The 24,801-nt window shown below is 32.6% G+C and overlaps 1 protein-coding gene across 5 annotated transcripts; it reads left to right on the top strand.

The window, feature by feature from the left end:
• Window positions 1-7,378: 7,378 nt before the first annotated feature.
• Window positions 7,379-23,150, top strand: LOC133699157 (PI-PLC X domain-containing protein At5g67130-like). Of its 5 annotated transcripts, none has more exons than XM_062122310.1 (9): window positions 7,379-7,537; window positions 7,613-7,735; window positions 16,971-17,108; window positions 17,201-17,299; window positions 17,396-17,699; window positions 17,800-18,023; window positions 18,255-18,341; window positions 20,117-20,176; window positions 21,567-23,150. In XM_062122310.1, exons 1-9 carry the CDS (start codon window positions 7,421-7,423, stop codon window positions 21,627-21,629), a joined length of 1,215 nt encoding a protein of 404 aa, XP_061978294.1. In that variant the 5' UTR covers window positions 7,379-7,420; the 3' UTR covers window positions 21,630-23,150. The 5 variants fall into 5 exon arrangements, with proteins under 5 accessions (XP_061978294.1, XP_061978295.1, XP_061978297.1 ...); XM_062122311.1 differs by having other exon boundaries at window positions 17,201-17,333; window positions 17,451-17,699; XM_062122313.1 differs by lacking the exon at window positions 21,567-23,150 and adding an exon at window positions 21,001-21,214.
• The last annotated feature ends 1,651 nt before the right edge of the window (window positions 23,151-24,801 follow it).

Raw genomic sequence — 24,801 nt, 5'->3', positions numbered from 1 at the left:
GTAGTCGATGCTATTGCTGGACTGAGCTGCTGCAGAGGAGGAAATGGTGGCTAAGGAGCACCCGCTGTCACTGCTTCAATGGAGAAGAGAAAAAAAAACTCCAGGTGTTGGGTTTGAACTAAAAGACTTCCACGGTTGAAGACAAAGCTACTGTTCATGCTTTGAAAACCTGCTATTGTTGTAGGAGCGCATGCTGGATGGCTCACAATATGGCATAAAGGGAGATGATGTGTTGGAGAAGAAGAAGTTGCACCGCTGATTTACTAGTGCGGTCGTTGCTGGTGCAGAAGGAGGAAGCTTGTCGCTGTTGCCAGAGGAATTAATCCTGTTTTCTTCGCAGTTCACGACTGAGAAGACCAAATGTCGTTGCAACTGTGCTGTTGGAATGAATATTAACTGGGGGCTGCTAGGGGAAGAAGAGAGGAAAAAGCTAAGGGGAGGGGCAGCGGCGGCTAGTCTAAGATTTGGCTGTACCCCTTTTTTTTTAAATGTTTTTTTTATTATTTTTTATAGGATTTTTGGTAATGACCTTTTCCTGAGGTTTTCTCCGTCCTTTTTTTTTTCATATCCTAAGATCTGTATTTATAGTGTCAGAATCCCTTCGCATGTGAAAAACCAAGTTTCAATCAAACTCATTCTCCTCTTTGCAGTTTGAATTTGATTAAGAATCAAATTTAAAAGCGGATAACTATCATTATCTTGAAGATAAGGATTATCTTGAAGATAAAGATAGAATGACAAAAGCACATTGTAGTCCTTAATTTTCACGCAAGTTGACAAATTACACTTTTCATCGAAATAAATCTTTGATATTTTAATTTGTCATATTAAACCCTGTAAAAATTAAATTAAAAGCCAATGGGCCAAAATTGGGTTACCATAACATGTATGCATGAAGATGACAAGGGCTTGTAGGAATTTAACCATTTTGAACCTAAAAAGCCAACTTTTTAGCATGTTATCCATTACTAAACCCTTTTGAACTTATTTATCTTTTCTTTTATTTATATTTTATGAGCCTTAAATTTTCATTTTGTTTCCTATTCTCTAGCTAAAGACTAGTAGAACATATGTGTGATGCTTATATGGGTTTATGTTGGAAATTTTGAGGAAAAGTGGTTATGTGATGGAATTTGATGTTGAATTTGAGTATGATTAGTTTTGGCCAAATAAAAAAGAAAAAGGAAAAAAGGAAAAAGAAAAAACCATTAGTGAAGGTTCAACATATGTTGCCTTATCTCGCCATCTTTGCGCGTATGCCCTCACAGACTGTTGGTTTTCCTTCTCCATAGACATTAAGATGGTTCTGTCAGGAGCAATTTCAAGATTGAAGTTGTATTGCTTAAGAAAAGCCTCCACCAAATCTTTTCATTTCTTAACTTTAGCATTGCCCAACCTCATATACCAGCTTAGGGCAGATCCTGTCATACTATCTTGGAAAAAATAGATCAACAGCTTATCATCATAAATCACCTCAGCCATTTTATTGCAGTAAGATCAAAGGTGAGTGTTTGGACATTCCAATCCAGTGTATTTGATAAACTATGGTATCCTAAAGTTCTTTGGTACTATGATGTTTGGTACCAAACACACTTCAGCTGCTCGCATAGGATCAAACCAATCATTACCCTCAACTGCTCTTAATCTTTCTTCCAAAGCAGACAACTTGTCGTAGTTCACAAAATCAGTGGATCTATTGCCAGGGGGTCCATTTGCTGTTAAATCCACGGGGATGGGAGCTTGACTAGATGGGATAGGGACTATAGGCATAAAATGTTGTTCTGCTGTTGAATTTGCCCCCAAGTTTTAAGATGTCCTTGGGATGTGGATTGATGGTGTTTTCACAGGAGGTTGTGCAAAAATCCCCTTTTCATTTTTGGAGCCCAGCACTTGTTCAAGCAGATCTGTAAGTCTAGCTACTTCACCTTTGATGCTCTCAATTTCATTTTGATAATGGGCCTCCAATTGAGCTCTTTCTTCATTATCCATCTTTTAGGTGTAGCAAATCTTGGATGGGGGACCTATGTTTCAACCTGACGTTATGTATGATAAATGTACCAGTATGTTTCTTATATGATGAGCTCGCCCTTCCAGAGTTGACACATGGTCGTAACCCTAAGAATTTTGATTTTTGCGCCATAACGGAAATTTTCTAAGTAACGACCATTGTGTCAATCACAAGTCTTAAGTTCAAGATACTTCAAGAAATGTTTACTTTGATGCAAAACAAAAACTAAAACACACAACCTAAGAACATGTTAGATTCATTAAGTGAGACAAAAGGTTGGTTGACTATCTAGTCTCAAAAGGGTCTCATATCTATCCAGTGACGATCTTTGTAAAGACAGTGTGGGGGCGTTGCAAGGAACAGTTAAGGCACGTATGCCCACCATTACCAAGCAGGCACTCAGATATGAGTTGGATGTTTCACGAATCTGAACCCTGACTAATAGTCATTGGGCAGATCGCTAATTCCCCTCCTAAATTAATAAGATTGTGTGTGCTTCCCAAAAATTAAATTGTGTAATGTATAAGGCAATTCTATACAATGCATGAACATAAATGTACAAAAATTCAAAAGTGTAAAAATAAATAAATAAAATAAACTTATTAACAAAAAAACATGCAAACAAAACAAAACACAATTATCAGACAAAAACAAAGCTTAGTCCACAAGGTCCCCAGCGAAGTCGTCATTCTGTCGCACGTGTGCGGCGTAGCTGGCGAAAACATCCACCCTCAAAATCTATCTTATGTGGCAAATGTGTGGAGACAAGGAATTGTTGTCTTTTATTAGTGGAAAAATAGAGTGCGAGTCGCCACCTAGTATTTTGGTCACTAGGAACCCTAACTGGTCTTAGAGATTGGGTACGGGAACTAGTTGCGTAAAGGGAAGGTATTAGCACCCCAAATGCGCCCTACCTAAGGTAAGCTGCATTGTTTTATTGTCTGATAAAAATTTAAAGTCTTGTGGTGTTTTCTATTTGTTGGTCCATCTATGAGTTAAGAAAAGTTCTCTTCAGTAAAGAGATCCTTATCTTATTAGGTAAAACCTAACCGTTCTAACATCAATAAAAAAATTTAATATCTGGAATATATCTTACATATAAGGTCGTAACCCCAGATATTAAAAGAAAACAAAATAATTTTTTTAGAATTTTTGAAATATTGGCCAGTTCTCGTGACTTTAATAAACTGGTTATTAAAGCCAAAACGCATGCTAAAACTTTTTTTCTTGAAATTTTATTGTTTGAAAATACAATATGAATTTTTTTTAAGAGACTTGGTCGTATGCATGAAAACAAAACATTTTTTTTATGTTTTGACAAAAACCAAATATTTTAATACCGGATTTGTATCTTTACAGTATAAAAATACAAACCAATATTAATCAAAATGTAGTAAAATATTTGTGAAAAATCACAGTTTTTTTGAAATAATTTTTGATTTTTTTTTTATTTTCGGGCTAGGCCTAACCCGGCTCATGTGGCTGGGCTGCACCCAGCCACCTGGTCACTGGCCCGAGCCAGTGACCCAACCAGCTAATTTTACGCGTGCATGGAACAGTGCGAAGGTAATTAAATTACCTTCGCACCGTTCATTCTTCGTTTTTGCAGATGGCGAAAATGAAGACCCCTTGGTTACAGAGTGCAAGAAAAGTGACGGTCTTTAAGCTTTCAATCGTCTTCTGTTTCCTTTTGTTTCTCTAGACCCACTTGCATCTATTTTTTACGAAGAAAGGAAATGAGCATACCTGGTTCGGGAGAAAGGAAACCGGTGGTGATGTTGACCTCCTCTGCTGTCTGTGTTCTTTGCTTCACCGTTCTGTTTCTCTTCCTTTGCTCTTCTGTTGTGGTCTCCTTGTTCGGCCTTGCTTCATTTTTTTCAAACTCTTTTCTCTTGTATTTCCCTCTGTTTCCTGTCTCTTTCCTTACCTCTCCTCCCTCTTCCCCCCCCCCTCTTTTCTCCTGCTTTTATAGGCTAGAGACCTTGTACTGGTAACGGCCAGCTTGATAACTTTTGCAGAGGGATGACAGCCTTGACATATGCCCCGTAATTAAAACAAATTGGCGTCGTTGCTGCTGTAATGTCTCACAGCCAGCTGCATGGAACAGTTACTAATGAAGAAGGCAGTGAACAGCCAGCTGCATGAAACCGTTGTTGATGAAGAAAGCAGTGAACAGTGTTCAGTGAAACGACACTGTTTTTCATTTTTAAATGATATTTCTGATTTGGTCCTTGGATATTTTTGCAATCTTATAATCAAACTCCCTGATAAATTATAATTGGGTCCCTTGATTCTAGTGTTTTTTCCGGTTTGATCCTTGGTTTCAGATTGTTTCAATTTAGTCCCTAATTGGCCATCAAACTTAAATAATTATGCAATTAAACCCCTGATTTGACCAAATTAACTTTTTAAAATTATAATTGGACCCCAAAATTTCATCTAATAAAAACTGAAATTGACTTAAAAATCAATTTTTCTTGCAATCAAACACTCCATAAATTCAATTAAACCTTAGATAAGATTTAACTGAGTCCATAAACATTTGATTTTGGACTTTTCTTCCTCAAATTGAATTTTTCTTGTCAACAAGGCTCTCATTAGTAAAAAATATACTGTCAAATTTCAACCTTTTACATTTTTGAACCTCTTCAACCAATTTAGCCTTTTTTCAGCATTCCAGCATCCTTTTCTCGCTCCTATTATTTTTTAGATTTCTTCCAGATATATATATATATATATATATATATTTGTATTTTCTCATTATTTTTTTTTTGAAAACCCAAAAATGGGTAACAACAATAGGTGATGTATGGCTTGGGCTAGAATGTTATATGCCTAACATATAAACATTATGACCTGCCTTTATATCTTGGACTGATGCCATATGTATACCATAAACTTGATTTCTATGAGGTCTATTAGTTGCTTCAACCTCCATCCATAACTAAGGGAGGATGAGTGTAACTATTTTCTCTATATTTTGCAACCATGCTGGTGTTATTTATATATCCTACAAAAACATGTAAAAAACCAAGATTTATAATAATGATGCAAATAAAAATTAGTAAGGTAATTAAAATTATCCAAAAAGTAATGCCTTTTTTTTTTAGAAAGAAGAAGAAGGGGGAAGAGAGAGCTATTGGAGTTTTATTCATTTAAATCTACCAACGGAATGTCTATCGATAATTTAGTTGGAAAATACTGACTCGTCAAATTTTTGATGAAATTGCCAGTGAAATTTTTATTTATTTTTTATTTTTTCTATTTCTTTGTAAATTCCATATGACATTACCAATGGAACATATTCCATTACTATTTACATAAAAAATTACTAACAAAATATTTTTTTTGTCGCTGTTTCTATTGTTATATGCTAGTTTTCTAAAAGTTTAAAAACTAAGAGTAAAAACAGAATATCAATCCTACTCTGATATCATGTTGAATTTAAATATTGAGAATAAAAAATAATAATAACCAAAAAGAAAAATTAAGAATATAAAATAATATAGAAACATGCAGCTTAATATAGGGATTAAATCTTATTATTGTTGTGTTTATTTCTTGCCTCAAGAAGGACTTTTATAGTGTTACAACATAGTAGTTATCTAGCTATATTAAAAAAATTCTAAATAAAAAATAGTTGGTTTAACATCAATTCCTATTTTACAAGAAAACTAAATAGAAAAACTCAACTGGCTAACAATATCTCGAGAGGGCATATTAAACAATATCTTTGGAGGGCATAACTAACCCAAGAGTTATCACTGATTTTGCTTATGCAATTTTGTGAAATTTTGTTTATTACATACAAATATGGCCTAAAGATTGGCATAATATATCTACTTTTGTATGTATATGCTATTCGAGACCATATATATCAAAAACATTAAGCTTGTAAAAATTATTTCGATAATATTTTTAGGATAAAAAATGTATTTATTTCAATAGTTAATGCTAATTATCAAAGAACCATCTCAACCTAAAAGGTTAAGCTGTTAGGTAAAGTTTCATGATATGATTTATATTATTCTCTAACACACACCCTCAAGTAAAAGCCTTTTATGCTTGAAATTTGCACAGACACTCATTACCTTATGTTTAATTTTTATCAAATAAATAAGAATAGTAAGATTCGAACTCGTGATCGCTTAGTCATCAAAACTCTGATGTCATGTCAAAGAACCATCTCAACCTAAAAATTTAAATTGTTAGATGAAATTATATGGTATTATTTATATTATTCTCTAAAACTAACATTCATCTTCAATCGATGTTGTTTAAGTTATCTTCTTTTTTTTTCTTTTTTATTCTTCGAATTAATTGTGAGAGTGTAGAAAATTTGCTCATACGAGATGATGGAGACATATGCCGTCTTGGATCTCTAGTACTCTTTGTAAAATGTTTGATAATGGCCCCTGATCCTTCAAATTTAGCATGCACACTGTCTGACCCGTGCTCAACGCCTTATATACATGACCTTCCTGCTGAGGCGTTCATGATGGAGGGGCAGAATCAGCGGAGGGGATTTTTGAGTCTTTGATTTCGAGCGGAGATGATGGAGGGTGTGCTTTTGATGACACAAGGGGTACTTATTCCTACTTAACAATCGGATTTCAAGCCATGAAGGTGTTTGTTTTTTCTTAGGAATTTGATTTGTTGTTGTTGTTTTGATCAATATTGAACCCTAAAATAAATTGGAATCACAAGAAAGTGGAATTAGGAATCTTGACAATGATCTTCCATCAAAGATTTTGGGTTTTTTTTTTCTATTTGATTTTATGGAGCGAGAGGGGACTAGAAGCAATGTTTGTTGGAGAGGATAAAAATTTATTTACAAGCAACCGCCTGGGACTCTTCCCTTTTCTATTCTAAAACATTTATTTATTTTTATTTTTTGTGTTTTATTTTTTTTCTGATTTTTTGTATGAGCTATCGTATGGTACCAAGTGCCAACTAATAAAAGAATTAACAAAACCATTTAAATAAAATTAAAAAAAGGAGGAAAATTTATATGCTTAAATAAAAAAAAAAGTTTCGAACACTAAAAATACAATAATCTCGATTTTATTTAGACGCAAATAACTAAGGTGACTTTCAAGTTACCGTGGTAGGCACCTAGCTTGTGGCCATATTTCAACATCATTGTCATTGAATAGATGGCCAACTCCTCCTCATGTGTTGCTTTCCGAGAGTACCACTGTCTAGCTCCGAGCAGAGTTTTGTGAAGCTTCCTTTGCTTTCTCGGCCAAAAAAAAACAAGGAAAGCTCACCACTACTTTTCCAAGAAAAACAGAGAAACAAAAGCCAGACGCATTTATAGTCCTATATATATATATATATATATATATATATATATATATATATATATATATATATATATATCTTGCCTCTTTACGTTCCTTTATTCTCCCAATGATTATCATTTCGTTTCCCAACATGGTTTTTTCTCAAAACTTGCTTTTGATCATCACAGCTTCCATGGCGGCGCTTGTTGGTGTTGCTGCAGCTTGCTCAAATGGAGAATGCAGGGTTTGCTACAGCTTGATCTTTTTTCTCGGTTTTTTTTTTCTCGGTTTTTAATTTAACTTTTGTTTTAACGTTCAGCTACATGATGAATGTTCATCGAATCAAGATTGTGAAGCTGGACTCTATTGCCTTGCTTGCCCGCTAGGGTTTCCAGGCACAAGATGTGTTAGATCAACCATCACAGACCAATTCAAGCTTCTGGTGATTCTCTAACTCTCTTGCTTAATTTTTCTTTTGCAAGGAGGCATCTTGTTCATGTGTTTGTTCAGCTCTAACACGCCTTGGCTCATCAGAATTGTTGGTTTGTTTTGCATTTCGCCCCCCCTGCCATTTAGTGCATGATATCATCATGATGATAAAAGAATAAAAGGCAAAAGATATACATAGGACAGACTTCTTTTCGATCAAGTGCATATTAGAGTGGAAAATGTTGTCTGCCAAGAAAGAGTTTCTTTTCATCCAATTTCTAGGAAGGTCTCTTTGGCAACTAAATGGTGAATATAAATTGTTATTTTTTAAAGTAATTTTTATTTGAAAATAAATTGAAATAATATTTTTTTATTTTTAAAAATTAATTTTTATATTAATACATTAAAAATATAAAAAAATTAATTTTAAAAAATAAATAATCAAGGATTAAAACGATTTCACACTGCAACCCTGTAATTTGTACGAATTAGGAATGGGAATGGGAGGGCCTGACTAGGCCCTGGCCCATTTAAACGTCTTGATTTAAAACAAAAGGTTGTTGACTTTGCATTGGGCAAATGTTATTACATCAAATTCATGTATTTTTTGTGTTCAAACCCGATATTGTACAATCCGGTTCAAATTGAACCACTTGTTTGCAGCATCCATTCCTACTTCAACTTTTACTGATAAACTAAAACACATTAAATTAAGAGAAACTAGAAGGTAGATGTTTTTATCTAGCAATAGATATCGTAGCTCTAGAATTATTTAATTACAAAGTGGTTTGAAGAATGAAATTATTAATTGTACTTCTTAATAAAAGGTTTTTAGCTGACTATCAGGTTAATATAGTCTTTTTATTATTTTCAGTGTAATTAAATTACTCTTGAAAAAATAAATCATTAAATTGACATATAAAACTTTTCTGAACTTCACAACTTTTTAAATATAGATAAATAATTAAATTATCATTAGAATCAAATTTTCTTTAATTGGTGTTCTAGGGTTTTTTTATATTTTCATTATGGTTTTTTATTGACTAAAAGACAATTTGATATTTTAATAAACATAAAATATTTTTTAAAAAATAGCTTACATGTGCATTACACGCAATCAAGAGTAGGGAGTGTCTTTGCTCTCCGGGCAATGTATGAGAGGTTGTTTGACTGCTAAACAATGGTTTCTAGTGTAGTGTTCGAATTGTCTCGACGACCTTTCTATTGTAGGGTTACACGTGTGTTCATTAGACCTCTAGTTTGGTGTTGATGGTATTGTTTTCCCTTTCTTTTCTCTCAGATCCTCAAATTCCACGATGGCTTTCTAAATTTTCATAACTACCCTTCAATTTATTTTTCCTTCAGCTTTGATCCATATTTATTTAATTATTATTTATTTAATTTGAAATAATTTATATAATTAAAATTTCTTTTCAATTTCATCGTCCCTTTATTTTCTTCATTTATTAGATATAGTCATTGTTCTTTTTATTGTTCTTTGTTTTATTTGAAATAATTTTTAAATTGAATTTTTTTTCATGATTTCTTTCTCTTTGTATTTTTTTTCCTATTAAATTTGATCTTTATTCTTTTGATTTTTATATTTTTTTTACTTTGACAAATTGTTTAAATTGATCTTTTTTTATTATATCCTTTACTATTAAACTAGTTGGAAATTGAGTTTTTTGAATGAGTCCGGATCTAAGATTTTATAGATTACAAGTTTGAGGGATTAATCCAAGTTTAAGAGATTTGCCAAGATTTTTTATTTTTATTTTTTAATCTCATATTTTTTTGGTTTCATCTCACAACATTTATTTAATTAGAAATTGGGCTTTGATATTCTTTTTTTTTTATTTTCTTTATATATAATTTTCCTTAATTTCTAAATTACTTGGTTATATGAGGTCTTTTTATTTGTTGTTTTTTGTTAAATTTAGCTTTTTAAAAGAATTGTATTTTATTTAAATTGAATTAATTAAATATAAGGATGAGGCTCCTGAGACGATTTGAATGAGTGATCCATCTTTCAACAATGTGTTTGTTAGAAGTTGATTTTCATGATTTATTTTGATGGGGTGGTCCTCCTCTGATAACTTGGATCATGAGTTTGAAAGATTAACCTAGTTGACATCAGGTTTTTTAGGTCTTTTATTTTTACATGGATTTTCCATTTCAATTTAATCATTTAAGAATGGGTTTATTGGAAGTTGGGCTTCTTTATTATTATTTTTTCTTTGTATGAGATTATCTTGTTCTCATAATCTAAGTTGCTAGTTTGATAGGTTAACATAGGTTAACCTAGGTCATTTTTAGGGTTATTTTTTTTCAAATCAAATATTGTTTTTGGTTTTACTCGGGTTTGTAATTTTTTTCTCTTTTGGTAAGTTTTTTTTTTTCAAGTCATCATGATCACTTTTTTTTTTTTTAAATTCAGTCAATTTATTATTATTATTTTTTATCATGTAATTAAATGAAACCAACTTATTTAACCAGTTAGGTCTATGACATTAATTAGTCATGGATTTCTCTTACTTTATTAAAACACTTTATCACCACCTAAAAATCCTTTTTTTATGCTGGATTTGTTTCTTGGTCTAGCTCATGACATAACATGGGCTATATAGAGTTTCAATTTATGCCTATATGTTTGTTATTGTTTTAGGTTTTTATTTTTCGGTCCTGAATTTTATTTTTGTCATGTTTTAGTCTTTGCATATTGAGAAGGAGAGAAAAACGTATCGAAAAAAAAGAGAGAGAAAAGGTTTAATCAACTATAAAAAGGCCAATCTTGTTGTCAATTAGTTTGTATTTTAAAGGAAAGTTCAATAAAGGTGATTTTGCTCTTCAATGATGCAAAAAAGAAAAAAAAAAAAAGATCTAGTCTTGTGAATTGTTTTTATTTGATTATCATATTTTAAACTAATTAGAACGTGTTTTAGAATTAGAACATGTTTATTGAGGTGTTTATGATATTTTTAAGGCAATGTTAGATGAAAAAAAATTAAAATTATGAGTTTTGAGATCTAAAAACCCGGATCTTGATTTTTTTTTTATCACTAGAAGTAACAAAAAAAATCCTAATAAATGACTATACTCATGGGCCTAGCTTGTCAAACTCAATAATGCCTAACCTCTTTTTATTTTTATTTATTTTATTTTATTATTTTAATTTTAATTATTATCCTCTCTTTTATTTTTAAAACTTTTAAGTTTAATTATTTTAAAAAGTGATTAATCTCTAGTATTGTTTCTATAATTTCATTAACATAATTTATCTTCTTTTTTTTCTATTAATTTTTTTGATAGACGAGTTGTATTTTCATTATCCATTTTGATGTGGAATGTATTGCAAATACATGTATAGTTTGGATAGATAAGATAAAGCTCATAAAGAAGCTTGGATGCATCAAACACATAACCTAACAAAAATAACCATAACTTTAGATTTGATTATAGGACTGAGATCAAGTTTTTTTTTATGATTCTATAGCCCAATTTTAATGGGGGTGGGGTTGCTATAACCAGTAGAGGTCTAAAAAGTCTCCTAAATAGACCAATAATATGCTTTTGTTTTCTAGTTTAATTGTTTTCCTAGTTAATTTTGGATTCTAATTTTTTTTCTTTGATTTGGAATTTTTTTCTAGGTTGGTTTTAATCTATAAATAAGTGTTATTGTTATTATTAAATTATTGAGTTACATACTTTTAAAAAAATATTAAATTTTTCTCTATGTATTTTTCTATAGTTTAGGACTACAACCTTAGGGCTTGAGAATCTTAGTTTTTTTTCCATATTATATGTTATGCAAATAGGTATGAAAGAAAGTTGGCCTGTTTAATGGATATAGATGGTAATAACCTACCTCATGATACAGGAGTGGAGGCCATCAAGAACATTGTAAGAGTTTAAAAGTTAAAGCAAAGAGTCCAAACATAGAAACTAGATTGTTTGGAGCAAATAATAACTTTAATATCAAATAGTTTAAAACATCTAGTTTGACTAATGAGATACGCAAATAGGAATCATGAAGTGGAGAGGAATGTGTCTAGAAACTTATCTCGGGGCAAGACTAAACATAGACCTATTGCTGAAGATCAATCTAGACAAACATTTACCAATATGAAGGGTATTGGTGAAGAAGGATTTGATAAGGGTTGTAGGGCCTTGACGAACCAAGATAGACCATTATAGCCTGAAAGACAATAAGCAAATGAGTTCCAAATAAAAATAAAAATTTATATCTTCAATAGAGATCTTGATATAGAATAGTTCCTTGATTGGATCATTAAATGTGATAGAGTTAGGGAAAACATGTGTATCATAAAAAAAGTGATGAAACTTGTCAAGTAAAACTTGAATGATGGAAGTGTTATATAGATACATGATTGAGAGTGGGAAGACATTTTTCTACGTCATAGATATATATGAGGTTGATGATCCATGAAAAGTTCTTTTTTATTATTATTATAACCGATACTTGTTTCAATGATATCAAGACTATTCATGAATAAAGAAATTTGTCAATGAATATATCATGGAGTTTTAAAAGCTAATAAAATGAAATCAACTTCAGAAGATGGATTCTCAATATTTCATGAGATTCTTAAGGGGGCTAAAGTTAGCAATATGAGATAACATTAGAGTATAAATGTTGATTATACTAGCTGAAGCAAGAAACTTAGCATGAAAAGATGAGATGCTGATAAAAAAAAGAGAGGCTAGAAGCATTAGTAAATTCAATCATTCTAGAAGGCTATCCAATGAGGCAAGAAAATTCAATATCACTAATAAGGAAAAGGTAGTAAAAATATCAAACCAACCTTCAACGAGATAAGATGTTAAACATGATAAGGCTATAAAAAGGCAAGTTGATACTAACAAATCAAAAAAACTTCACGCCAAGCCAATAATTTAAAACTGCTTTAAATGTAAGGAGGCATGGCATTGTTCCTGTAATTATAGAAGGCAGAAATCAATCAACGTGATTGAAAGTGATGTGAGCAAGAACCTTTTAAATATAATGGTAAGTTATATAAACCCGATAGAGATGAGGAAGAAGATTTGTATAAGTATAATAATGATGATGAAAACGATGATGGTGAGGGATAAACCTATCTAGTTAGGAAGATATTGCTAACACCAAATGTTATAGAAGATTCATAGCGAGACAAGTTATTTTGTACTCAATACACCGTAAATAATAACTTGTTTGATTTGATTATTGATAGTAGTTCTTATGAAAATATTATTGACACATATATTGCTGATAAATTAAAATAGCCATTAGAACCACACCCTGAACTATATAAAATTGGATGGATTAAGGCAGTAAGGAAAATAAGAGTAACTCAAAGTTGTAAAGTACCTTTTTTCCAATAAAAGTATAGGGATGAGACTTATTATCACATGGTATAAAAGAATGCATTTAGTTTAATATTCGGTAGGTCTTTGTAGTATGATGCAAATGTTAAACCCTTGGGTAGAGATAATTTATATAAGATTAATAAATATGATGTGAATTTTAACATTTTCTTTGAAAGCAAAACCTAAACCCGAACTTTATAAAATAGAATGAAAGCCTTTCCTTACCACAGTTAATTTAAAACATGAGATGCAATTAGATGTAAAGAAGACTAGACATGTTTATGCATTAATTATAAATGAAAGAGTAGCAAAGGAAAATATAGTTAAACCTTTTCTTTCTAAATTTGGGAAGATTTTACTTGATTAGTTATTGGATAAAGTGCTCTTGATGAGAGATATTCAATATCATATTGATTTGGTGTTAGGAGCTAACCTTTCAAATCTACTATACTATCAAATGAGTAATAAAAAGGATGAGATATTAAAGGATAAAATTGAAGAGCAATTCATAAAATGATAGATTCAAGAAACCTTTGGTCTTCACGCAGTTTTAGCCTTGTTAACCCTGGAGAAGCATAGTAGCTGGCGTAAGAATATTAAAAATTATGTCATTAACAATATAATTATAGGTCACAAGTTTTTGACTCCCTAGTTAGATGAAATGTTTAACTAGTTATATGGAGCATTAGTTTTTACAAAGATTGATTGGAGGAATGATGCCATCAGATCTGAATTTGATCAAGAGATGAGTGGAAGTCAACTTTTAATACAAAAAATGCATTGCATGAGTGGTTGGTTATACCTTTCAGATTAATATATCTAGCATTTTTTCTAAGAATGATGAATAAGATTTTATGTCCATTTATAAGTTAATTTATGGTTGTTTATTTTGATAACATCTTGATTTATAGATGATCTGAAATTAACCAAGTGGGACATCTAAGAAAAGTGTTGGAGGATTTGTTGGAAAATAAACTATATATGAACTTGAAAAGGTATAGTTTTATGACCGATAAATTACTATTTTTAGGTTCTTTTGTCAGTATAGATGACATATAAGTTGATGAGGAGAATGTTAGGACTTTTAGAAATTGGCCAGTCCCTAAAACAATTAGTAAGGTGCACAATTACGATAGATTGGCTACCTTTTATTGACAACTCATAGAAAACTTCAATAATATAATTGCACTAATTATTGAATGCATAAAGAAATAAGAGTTCAATTAGGGAGAAGTGGAAAAAGAGCTATGATTTGATTAAAGAAAAAATAATCATTACTTTGATTTTGGCACTTTTGAATTTTGATAAAATATTTAAGGTCGACTATGATGTTTATGTTGTTGGAACTGGGGGTGTACTCTCTTACGAGAAGAGACTCATGACATTCTTTAGTAAGAAGTTGAGAAATGCTAGATTTAAAAGGTCCATATATGATAAGGAGTTCTATGTTGTTTTCAAACTCTGAAAAAGTAGGAGCACTACCTAATAGATGAGAAATTTGTTTTGTATTCTAATTTTAAGATGTTGGATTTTTAAATACTCATAAGAGAATCACTAATGACATACACGCGAGATGAGTAATTTACTTGTAGCAATTCCAAATCAGAATTGTGTATAAGGTTATAGTTTAAAATATAGTTGTTGATTCTTTGAGTCAAAGGTAGCCTTGTTGGTTACTTTAAAAGGAGAGATCACTAGGTTCAATTATTTGAAAAAACTGTTTGAGTATGATGAAAATTTTGGTGAGTTACGAGGGAAGTGTTAAAGTTAGAATCTGTCTATTAATGACTTTCACTTTCATTATGGGTTCTCAATGAGAGGCAGTTGTCTTAGCATTTTTCATTCTTTATTGCGAGAAAAGGTGATTTAGGATTTGCATAGTGAAGAATTATCTGGTCATTTATAGAGAAAGAAGACTACTAATGATATCATTGAGAGGTATTATTGGCCTCACTTAAACTAAAATATTGACAAGTTTATGCAAAGATATTATCTTTGTCAAACTACCAAAAGGCAAACATATCATTGTCTATTCTTGAAAATATATGGAAGGAATTGTATATAAATTTTGTACTTAGTTTACCCCGTACACAAAGAGGATATGATTTTATATTTGATGTAGTTGACATGTTCTCTAAAATAATGTGTTTTATCCCCTACAAAAAGATAAATGATGCTTTTATAATTGCTCAACTTTAATTCCAAGAGGTGGTTCATTTACATAGGATGTCGAAGACCATCACTTTTGATTTAGACAACAAGTTCTTTAGTCATTTTTTATGTACGTTGTGGAGGATGTATGTTTCAACACTATAATTTAGTAATACAACATATCCATAAATAAATGGGTAAACAAAGTCGTTGAATCAAATAATTAGCAACTTGATTCAGAACGTCTTTGATGACACACCAAAATTCTAAATTTTAACATATATATATAGTGCCACTAATAAATCACCAATCAAGATTGTGTATTTGTAATGTCCTTGAGATTTACTTGATCTTGTATCACTTCAGAAGGGTTTTGGATATAACTTGCTACTAGGAAGATGGCTATGGATGTGCAAGCTATGCTCAATGTGAGGCAAAAAATGTTGAAAACTAATTCAAAATATAAGGTGATTGCCAATAAATATCGTTATGCTAAAATATTCAAGAATGAGATAAGGTGATGGTGTTTCCATGCAAAGAGAGATTATTGATGAGGTTCTACAGTAAGTTGCAGGAGAAGAAATATGATCATTACACTGTAATAAAAAAATTTAATGGCAATGCTTATATTAGTGATCTACCAGATGATATGGGTATTTCCAGGACCTTTAATATTTCTTATATTTATCTTTATTATGATGAGAAGATATTATATCTAAAATTTGGTGTTGTAAATACATTTATAGATTAGATAGATAAGGCAAAGCTTGTAAAGAGTCTTGTGAAGAAACCTAAACATTTCAAACGCATAATGTGACAAAAATAACTATAACTTTAGATTTGACTATTAGATCAGGTTCAAATTATGGCAGAAGATTCTACGAGCCCAGTTCCAAGGAAGTTAATTAACTATAACTAGTCGAGGCTTGGAAAGTCTTCAAATTTGGCTAAAAAGATGTTGTTTTAATTATTTTTCTAGTTAATTTTGGGTGTTAATTACTATTTTTTACTTTGATTTAGATTTGTTTTTGTTAGTTTGGTTTCAACGTCTATATAAATAGTTAGTGTGTTTTTTTTTCTCATGTTATTGATTTGTAAACTTTTTAGAAAATATTATAGTTTCTTCTAGCTATTTCTTTATAATTTAGGGTTGTAACTTTAGGGTTTAAAAACCTTAGTTTTTATCTACACTATATGTAATGTCACATTTATAATAACAAAAATCATATATATATATATATATATATATATATATATATATATATATATAATGAAATGGATAACCGAGGTTAAATATTTGCATGTGTCTCTATCTTTTACTTTTTGCAAGGAATATTTACTTTTCACTTTAATTTTTAATTAGCTATCATAATTTTTTCTTTATATATAATTTAGCAGTTTATATTTTTTTAAGTAATTTAATTAAGCAATTATTTTTTATTTTTTAATTAAAAAACTTCATGACATGAGAAAACTTATCCACAAGGTCAACATTGTTTTTAATATGAAAAACTAATTTAGAATTTTACTTGCAATATAATGCAGGTACACGAACTAGTTGTTACTAAATTAGTTTAAAGATAGTCAATAACCTTGGACGTCATTTGTGCTAGGTTATGAACTGAGGCTGAATGACGATTATATATATATATAATAAAGCAACAATTTTGTTTCCTAACGAGTAATACACAAAATAATTGGTGATTCTTTTCCCTCTTTCTTATTAATAGAACAATTCTTTGCCTTTCAACAAATATGCATTTTTGGCGACTCACAATGCCTATGCTATTGATGGATACCCATCTCACACTAAAGTTCCTCGAATCACATTTACCAATCAAGAAGACAGCGTCATGGATCAGCTAAATGTAAATGTTTCTTTCCTGTTTAAATGTCCTTTTTCCATGTTAGAACATCTTTTTTTGTCAATTAACAAGTGCCATTAATTATTTGACTACAGAATGGAGCTCGAGCCTTGATGCTTGATACCTATGATTTTCGTGGAGATGTATGGTTATGCCATTCATTTAAAGGAAAATGTCATGACTATACTGCATTTGTATGGACATTTTATTCCCTACTAATTAAGTTCTGTGAGATTTTTTTCCCTTAATTTTCTATATAGTGTGAAAATGTTTGTGTTTGCCACTAGTAGGGTCCAGCTATTGACACTCTAAGGGAAATTGAAGCTTTCTTATCTACATATCCAGCAGAAATTGTTACAATAATCTTAGAAGATTATGTTCGAGCCCCAAATGGATTGACCAAGGTCTTCACTGATGCTGGCTTGATGAAATATTGGTTTCCTGTGACAAACATGCCCAAAAATGGTCAAGATTGGCCATTAGTTAATGACATGGTCCAGAACAACCAAAGGCTACTTGTTTTCACTTCAATTCAATCCAAGGAAGCAAGTGAAGGCATTGCTTACCAATGGAATTACATGGTTGAAAATCAATGTAAGAAATATAAAAAAATGTTAATAATTCTTTCAACTTTTTACTTTTTTATAACCTTGTAGAATTTGTTATACAATATGCATACAATTGTTTTTGGCAGATGGGAATATTGGCATGAAAGCAGGAAGTTGCACTAATAGAAAGGAGTCACCTCCTCTTAATGACACGAGTAGATCATTGGTGTTGGTAAATTACTTTAGATGTATTCCTATGAAGAAACTCTCTTGTGAAGATAACTCAAGGAATCTCATAAATATGCTTCATACTTGTAATGGTGCTGCTACCAACAGATGGGCAAATTTTGTTGCTGTAGATTATTACAAGGTATATATATCACTTGCAAATTATCTTCAAATTCTCCTACAATTACATTTCCTATCATTTACCTAGAAGTCTCAAGATCCAACCTCTTTTTAGTAACAAGGGGAATAATATATATATAAAAATCCCTTACAATTATGTTCATTCAATATTTCTGTTGATTAGATCATTAGTAATAAAATAGAAGAAATTTAGAGTAATAAAAAAAAGTGGCATGTTTTTTTTTTGTTACAGAGAAGTGAAGGAGGAGGATCATTTCAAGCCGTGGACCTGCTAAATGGGAAGCTATTATGTGGATGTGATGATATCCATGCATGTGTGGTAAGTTATAATTGGGATTAAGTTTATTCACATTCACCGTATCAAAATAATGTTATGTTTGCCATTACTAATCAAATACAATTTTTTTTTGTTGATTTTATATTCCTGTAATTACATCAACTTATTTTTATTGTTCCGTGTCTTATGGAAAATGGGGCATAGTCAAATTAACGCATCAAATCTCCTACTCATATTGAGTTTCTGCACAATAATATGATCCTAATTCGTGAAAATTTCACTAACAATATTATGCATTTCTTCTACTTGAAGTGTAAAACCCCATGAAACACACTTATATATATATATATATATATATATATATATATCATTATGGTGAGTATAATAATAATAGTGGAATTAAATAAAAAACAAGAAGAGAGTCGACAACCCACACAAAAAGAAAAAAGAGATTTGGAAACCTAAAAGGGAAGAAACAAAGAGGGGAGGACCAGACTTAAAAGGTATGAATAAATGAGGGATAGAAACAAAAAAAAAAAAAGAGGGAGGGGGGGAAGAAAACTGTCATCCCTTAAAAGAGGAGAGCTAACAATATAAAAAGAAAGAAAAATGGAGAAGAAAAGTCACTCACTGCCTCTTTATTTTCTCTTAAGAACAAATAAGGAGAACCACATGCAATCCACCATATAAGAGGAAACTAGAAGGGTGAGGGAAGATTTAGACATCAAAAGACAAGACAAGAGAAGAAGAAAGCCAAGAAGGAGCTAACGATAAAAAAGGGAAGAGAAGAAGAACAATCAAAACATTTGAGGGAGAAGGGGTTCCAAGGGGCAGAAAACACAACTAGGACAAACCTAAGACCTTCCTAAAGCAATTTCAAACATTATAGTTAAGTTGCATGCAAGAATACAACCCTAGGTTAAATTTTTGAGAAAATCTCCGGGTAAGTTAAGGTAAGGATGAGTGTGAAGGAGAGGTAAACAAAGGCTATGCGATATTCTTAACCCAACTAGAGGACAACGAAACTAGAGGAAGGTTTGTAGATCTTCAGCCAAATATGAACAAAGAGGGAGGAGAAATATGTTGATACTAATTAAGAATGCATGTTGAGAGACACTGTTGAATTTCATAAAATTATGATATGCTGATATTTGAAAACATATGAACAACCTTGTTACGCATATTCTTGTGAAGCCTAATCCCTAAATGAACTATGTCCTTATGTGTGATTGTTAACATGAGAAAAGGATGAAATTCTGTGGGTAATAGTGGACGAAGGAAGGAAAAGAAATGCCTAAAAAATGATGGTTTATGTGTTGAACACTTAAATCGAAAGAAAATCTAGGTTGCTATGTTAATTAACTTACACCCAAGAATCGAAATAGATAAAGGTATAATCTGAAGTATCGACCCATAGAAGTTGTAGTCTGAGATGTTAGCTATCCAATAAGTTCAACCTAGCTTAATTTGGAGCTCTAGATATAGGCAAACATCTGAGGGGAGGTCGAGCTGTCACCCCTGCTGGAAGATTCGACCAATTTAACAAAATGGTGAAATTTAGTCACGTTAAGAATATAATTTATTCCTCCCTTGTAAAATGTGTAGCATCATGTCCTGACTTAAAAAAAATAAACCTTATTTTAAATTGAATTAGTGATGTTTGTTATGACTACTATTGAACCAAAATTCTAAAGGATAATAATGGGAGGCTAAATGTAAAAATAATGGTAAAAGAGAAATGAATGTTGTCACCATTTCTATTACTATGTTGTAAATGTGATTGCGAATGGAATAATGATGGGTACTTGTGGATTCAGGAGGAATCGCAGGAGGAGTACAACAACAATAAGGGAGCGCAAGTCGAGCTTCTGCAGCAGGTAGGTATTCTACACTTATATCTTTCTTAGTTAATACGATTCTAATTATTTGTTTGGATTATAAATCTTGTGCCTATGAATGAGAACAAAAAGAGAAAAGATGAAATGACATGAATGAGAACCAAAAAACCAAATTTGATTTATAAGTTCCTTTAGAGTGAATGGAAGAAAATAAAGAGTTTTCATGGATAATCACCCCTTGGATGTGATTAGCCGGTCCTAAATATGGGAGGCTAATAATGTTAGCTAGGTTGGCTAACATCGACATGACTAATACAGAGGAGGAGAAACATTGGACTTGATAACTATTCGGGTTAAGAATAGGTAATGATATCGTCAGTTAACGTCGGTATCAACAAACTTATGGAACTTGATTAGATTTCCTGAGGTGAAAGCTAATGATGCCAAGAATTCTTGACATTGGCATACTTGAGGATATTCCAAGGGAATATGGAACACTAATTAACTATGAATGGGTTATATTGGTGTCAGCATTCCCATGAACTTGATTAGTCAATTTCAGAATGGGCGACTACAGATACTAATGCGAGTTATTCGTACTGGCAATGATCTTCCCAAATTAGGAAAAAGGTGGCACGATGATGTGCTCCTGATGAAACTTGAGATGTTTATGAAATGAAAAATAATGGGTGATCCTCAAAAGAATAAATAGGGACATAATCATAAAAGGCAAATTAATAATTCAAGAGCCATTGTTGTGCGGATTAGTATATGATTAAATATATATGTATGTATTGTGTAAATTTTCCTTTTCTATTTTATTGTATGCGTATTTTATTTATTCTGAAAATTATAAATTGCAGGTCCTTCCCACTCATGTAAGGAGTAGTATTTAGGTCCCCTAGTTTTCTTTTGCATGAATTAGGAATGTAAGAATTACCTGTGTATTTTGTTCTTAAGTGACCATGTAACTCGGGACATAATAATGTCATCCTTGTAATTTTGGGTTTGAAATACTAGATTGTATTATTTTGTATTTGGAATTTAAATGTTTATATGCTTCTCTTATTTGTTAAATTATGTATGTTAAATGTAAAAGAAATTGGGTAGATAAAATGCTATATCTATGTTCTTGAATATATTGTTGAGTTAGACTTGTTGTGTTTGCGATATGATTGAGATATGAGTATAAGATGTGTATAGGATGATAGTCGATAACATGGAACCTCCTGGTATAGGGGAGACTCTGCTGAAATTTTGGTGATAATTTTGGTAATCCTTAAATAATGGAAAAAAAATACCCACAAATTCGGTAGTATATTTGTGTTGTTTGATCCCGGAAATGGGAATGTTACAATTTGGTATCAACACTTCTGGTTGAAATTTTAGAGACTGAAGTAATGATGTGATTTTGGAAAATATATTGCAGGATGGTTTGTATATAACAAGGAGCAGTGATGGACTCATCTCCCGTAAGGAGGAGATAGTATGAGTCATTGGACGGTAACAAAGCTAAAGGGGAAACACTAATGGGCACTACCTCTCATCTACCTGCAACATCAGCCCATTCTGAGAAGGGAGAATCACGGGGGCATTAGGATGACCCTGTACCCTGTTAGGTAGAAGCGTTGCTACCTAGAGGAACGGGTGGTCAGGGACCAGAAGATAGGTCTCCACCAATTGTACCGACGACCACACCAAATCCATATTCAGACCCTGTATTTTTTGTGCAATTGGTCAAAGGCAGTAGCAACAAGGATGGCTACAAGCACATCCAATCCCGCCCCTCGAGTAGAGAGAGTGGTTACCCTAGTTCAATAGGTGAAGGGTATACGAGAAATGGGTTGTACAACCTATTCGGGGGAAGAAGACACTAAAGTAGCAGGACATTGGTTGAGAAAGGTAGAAAGGGTTACAGATCAGATGCAAGTGCCAGAGGAAACCTGGGTGGATTGTGTGACCTAGTTGTTGATAGAGAAAGCCCACTTTTGGTAGGAAACTATCAGAGAAAGGAGAGCAAAAAAAGGGTTGAGCTAGAGAGATTTTCAAGAGGAATTTAAAGAGGGTTATTACTCTTAGCAGCACAGAAAGGAAAAAGAGTAGGAGTTCCTCGACTTGAAGTAGGGGAAGATGAAAGTTCTGGAATATGAGAGGAGGTTCCAAGACTTATCTATCTTTGCCACTACCTACCTCCCTACCTTTCTATCGAGCATTATCGAGTAGAATGGTTCCGGAATTGGCTTAGGCAAGAGCTAAAGATAATATTAGTAGCTACGCAGTTCAGTCTGTTTGGGATCTAGTACGGGCTGCGCAGGGTATGGAGAGGGTGATGAATGATACTCTGAGGCTGGTTAGTGAATAGAGTTAAATGACATGGTTTAAGAGCAAGGACTTTATGCTTCCAGCAGGGAGAGCTTCATATTCGAAGAAGGGTAAAAGTAGTCAGTCTTTCAGGCAACTTCAGAAGGGAGGGGGAAGTTTTGTTTATAGAGGGAGTTTAGGGGGAGCGAGAAGGGCCGATACTGGGGGATATATCGGGGGTCAGAATCAGCAAGGAGCCAATACTACGGGAGGACCCGTGAAACAAAGGGAACCCACCAACTCATTGTGTACGAGGTATAATCAGAAACATCTTGGGGATTGTTCTGCAACACTGAGAAGATGTTATATTTGTAGAGGTGAGGGCACCGATGGAGGGATTGCTAATACTTAGGGAGAGGTTGCTTCCACTACGGGGACACAAGTTATAGAAAGAGAGAATGTCCAAGCAGGGCCACTAAAGTGGTACAAAGACAGGGGGATACCACACAAAGCCAACAACAATCAGTGACATTGAATCGACCTGTACAACCAACTCAGTCGAGCAAGTGCTAATAGAGGTCGACCCTGGTTCTAAGAAGAGAGGACTCCAAGGCAGCATATTTCACATGACTCAGAAAGATATAGGGGTGATGCCAAATGTTGTAGCAGGTACATTGCAACTAGGCTCAATACAAGTTGATACTTTAATTGATCTTAAAGCTAGTCATTTTTTTTAGGCGTATTGAATTATAAATAATTTAAATGTGCCACTAAGTAGACTAAGTGTAGGAATGACAATTAGTTCGCCCTTAATAGAAAACATAGACATTGACTATGTATATGAAGGTGTGGTATTATACATCGAGAGGGCGAAATTGAGGGTGAACCTTATGCCATTAGAATTATATGACTTTGATTTGATTCTAGGTATGGATTGACAGAGTAGACATAAAGCATAAGTGGATTGCTTTACTAAAACTGTGGTTATCCAGGGGGACAGTGAAAAAAAAGTAGTATTTAGAGGAGAGAGAAGGGTAGTACTAATTTCTATAATTTCGATCATGACGGCCGGGAAATTGATTAGGAAAAGGTGTCTTATATAGTTGTCTCATGTAAGAGAATTAAAAAATGGAAGCATAGAATTAACGGATATTCCTATTATAAGAGATTTTCCATATGTGTTTTCAGAGGAGTTACATGGGCTACCCCTACTTAGGGAGATTGAAGTTTTCATTAAAACCCTTCTAGGGGTCAAACCCTTCTAGGAGATTGAACTAGCTGAACTGAAGATCCAACTTCAGGAATTGTTGGACAAATGATTCATACAGCCAAACAACTTACCTTGGGGAGCTCTGGTATTATTTGTGAAAAAAAAGGTTGGCACATTTTAGCTGTGTATAGACTATCGTCAGTTGAATAAAGTGACGATAAAGAACAAGTACCCATTACAACAAATAGACGACTTGTTTGATCAATTGAAGGGTGCGAGGGTGTTTTCTAAGATAGATTTGAGGTCGGGGTACCATTAGTTAAGAATCAAAGAACAAGACATACTTAAAACTGCTTTTAGAACTTGATACGGGCATTATGAATTTTTAGTGATGCCTTTTGGGTTGACAAACGCGCCAGCAATATTACAGACTTGATGAATCAGGTGTTTTGGCTTTATCTAGATAAATGTGTGGTGGTGTTTATTTATGATATATGGGTGTTTTCTAGTTCTTATTTAGAACACGAGCAACACTTGAGGAATGTGTTGAAAACATTGAGGGAGAATATACTATATGCAAAGTGAGATAAATATGACTTTTGGCTCAAAGAAGTAATATTTTTGTGGCATGTTATCTCCGCGGGAGGAATATTTATGGATCCAGGAAAAGTAAAGGTTGGTTTGAAATGGAAAAGACCTATAAATGTGATGAAGATTTTGAGTTTCTTGGGGCTCGTGGGGTATTATAAGAGATTTATCGAAGGTTTTTCAACAATAGCATCACCTTTGACCAAGTTAACCCATAAGGAAGTAAAGTTTATTTGGTTAAAAGAATGTGAGGAGAGTTTTCAGGAGTTGAAAGAGAGACTCACCTCCGCCCCGGTGTTGGCCCTTCCTTCGGGAACAGAGGGGTTTGTGGTATACAATAATGCTTCAAAGAGGGGTCTAGGATGTGTGTTAATATAGCATGGGAAAGTGATCGCCTATGCCTCTAGATAGTTGAAGCCAAATGAAGTGAACTACCTAGTCCATGACTTTGAACTTGCGGCATTAGTATTTGCCCTACGAGTATGGAGACAGTACCTACATGGGACGCAAGTTCAGATTTTTACTTATTATAAGAGTTTGAAATATTTAATATCACAAAAAAAAT

Source organism: Populus nigra, chromosome 7 (genome assembly GCF_951802175.1).
Source record: "Populus nigra chromosome 7, ddPopNigr1.1, whole genome shotgun sequence".
In the NCBI taxonomy this organism is placed as follows: domain Eukaryota; kingdom Viridiplantae; phylum Streptophyta; class Magnoliopsida; order Malpighiales; family Salicaceae; genus Populus; species Populus nigra.
This window is presented reverse-complemented; position numbering and strand designations above follow the sequence as displayed.